The following is a 2,500-nucleotide window of genomic DNA, read 5'->3' on the forward strand; positions in this document are numbered from 1 at the left end:
TCCCCACCCCTCCCATCCCCTCCCTCCCCTCCTCTCCCTTCCCCTCCCCTCCTCTCCTTTCCCCTCCCCTCCCCACCCCTCCCATCCCCTCCCCTCCCCTCCACTTCCCTTTCCCTTCCCCTTCCCTCCACTCACTTCCTCCTCCCCTCCCCTCCCACCCACCACCCCCCATCGCTCTCCTCTCCTTCCCTCCCCTCCACTTCCCTATCCCCTTCCCTCCCCTCCACTTCCTCCTCTTTCCCTCCCCTCCCCTCCCCACCCCTTTCCTTTCCCCCCCTCCTCTTCCACCCCCCTCCTCTTCCACCCCCCCTCCTCTCCTTCCTTCCCCTCCCACCCCCACCCACCCTCCCCATCCCCACCCCTTCCCCTTTCCCCCTTCCCCACCTCCCCTTCCCTTCCCCCTCCCAATCCCCATCCCATCCCCATCCCCCCCTTCTTCCTCCTATCCTACCCCCCAGCCCCGCCCCCACGTCCACCATCCAGCGAGCGAGCGGCGAGGGACCCCCCAGCGCCGCCTTCGCCAACCGGACGCTGGCGAAGATCGGTGACTTTTTCGACTACTTGCGCCATCCCAGACTGCGGTGCGGCAAGTTGAAGAGGATGGGCGGGACCTACAATTGCAATGGCCAGGGGGATCTCAACGGGATGGATGGACATAAGGTATGTTGGCGTGGTGGTAAACATAGGGTATGTTGGTGTGTTTATGTGGTGGTGGCCATAAGGTATGTTGGTGTGTGGGTTTTTTTATGTGGTAAGCATAGGGTATGTTGGTGTTTATGTGGTAAGCCTAGGGTATGTTGGTGTTTATGTGGTAAGCCTAGGGTATGTTGGTATTTTTATGTGGTAAGCCTAGGGTATGTTGGTGGGTGGGGTTTTATGTGGTAAACATAGGGTATGTTGGTGTGTTTATGTGGTGGTTTCTATAAGGTATGTTGGTGTGTTTATGTGGTGGTGGCTATATGGTATGTTGGTGTGTGTTTTTTTATGTGGTAAGCCTAGGGTATGTTGGTGTGTTTATGTGGTAAGCCTAGGGTATGTTGGTGTGTTTATGTGATGGTTTCTATAAGGTATGTTGGTGTGTCTTATGTGGTAGTTTCTTTAAGGTAGGTTGGTGTGCTTATGTGGTGGTTTCTAGAAGGTATGTTGGTGTGTTTATGTGGTGGTTTCTATAAGGTATGTTGGTGTGTTTATGTGATGGTTTCTATAAGGTATGTTGGTGTGCTTATGTGGTGGTTTCTATAAGGTATGTTGGTGTGCTTATGTGGTGGTTTCTATAAGGTATGTCGGTGTGTTTGTGTGGTGGAGGCCATAAGGTATTTTTTATGTAGTAAGCATAGGGTATGTTGGTGTTTTTTCCTATATAGTGGTGGGCGTAAGGTATGTTGGTGTTTTTTTCTATGTTGTAGTGGCCATAAGGCATGTTGGTGGGTTATATATGGTAGTGGCCATAAGGTATGTTGGTGTCTGTTATTATGTGGTAAACATAGAGTATGTTGGTGTGTTTATGTGGTGGTGGCTATATGGTATGTTGGTATGTTTTTTTATGTGGTGGCCATATGACATTATGTTAGTATTTTTTTTATGTTATAACCATAAGGTATGTTGGTTTGTTTTTTATGTGGCGGTGGTCATAGGGTATGTTGCTGTATGTTTTATGTGGTAATCATAGGGTATGTTGGTATTTTTTTATGTGGTGATGGCCTTGAGGCTTTGTGTATTAAACTGTGTTTTTTCTTCTATTTTTAAAATCTATTCTGTTGTATATGTTTATGTTGTTATTGTTATTATTATTTATACTCTTATTATTGTTATTGTTATGGTTATTATCATTATTGTTATTGTTTTCATTATCGTTATATTTGTTATTATCATTATTATCATTGTTGTTGTTATTATTATTACCATTATCCCTGATGTTGTTAATATCATTATCATTATATTAGTATTAGTATTATTACTAATATTATTGAAAAAGTATTAGCATCAAGTTTAGTATTATCATCATTATCACTATTCCCTTGATCATCACCATCATTAAGATATAATAAAAACATCAAGACTATTATAAACATTATCACAGTTATTATGATCATCATCATTATTAAAATACTCAAATAATATTAGTTTCATTATCAAAATTATTTCTGTTATTATTATCATCATTATTAAAGTCTTCAAAATAATATTAGTGCTATTATCAAAATTATAACTGTTGCTGTATCTTCATCATTATCAAAATATTCAAATATTATTAATATTATCAGCATTATCAGTGTTACTATCATCATCATCATTATTAAAATATTCAAATAATATTAGTTTTATCATCACCATTATCACCAAATTTTATCAGCGTTACCATCACTTTTACTAACCGCCCCCCCTCCTTCTCTCCCTCTCTCACCCTACCCCCCATTCTCCCCTCCTCCCTCCTTCTCTTTCTCTCTCCCCTACCCCCACTCCTTCTCCTCCTCCCCCCTCCTTCTCTTCTCCCCCCTCC

The 2,500-nt window shown here is 42.7% G+C and overlaps 1 protein-coding gene across 1 annotated transcript in view; it reads left to right on the top strand.

Annotated features, from left to right (window-relative positions):
* The window catches only part of LOC138860293 (uncharacterized), a 17,750-nt gene that overhangs the window by 4,891 nt on the left and 10,359 nt on the right, over positions 1–2,500 (top strand). Inside the window, exon 3 of the mRNA XM_070117499.1 lies at positions 459–660. Within this exon, the coding sequence (XP_069973600.1) occupies positions 459–660 (202 nt within the window). The remainder of the gene's footprint in view (positions 1–458; positions 661–2,500) is intronic.

Source organism: Penaeus vannamei, chromosome 40, assembly GCF_042767895.1.
Source record: "Penaeus vannamei isolate JL-2024 chromosome 40, ASM4276789v1, whole genome shotgun sequence".
Taxonomy (NCBI): Eukaryota; Metazoa; Arthropoda; class Malacostraca; order Decapoda; family Penaeidae; genus Penaeus; species Penaeus vannamei.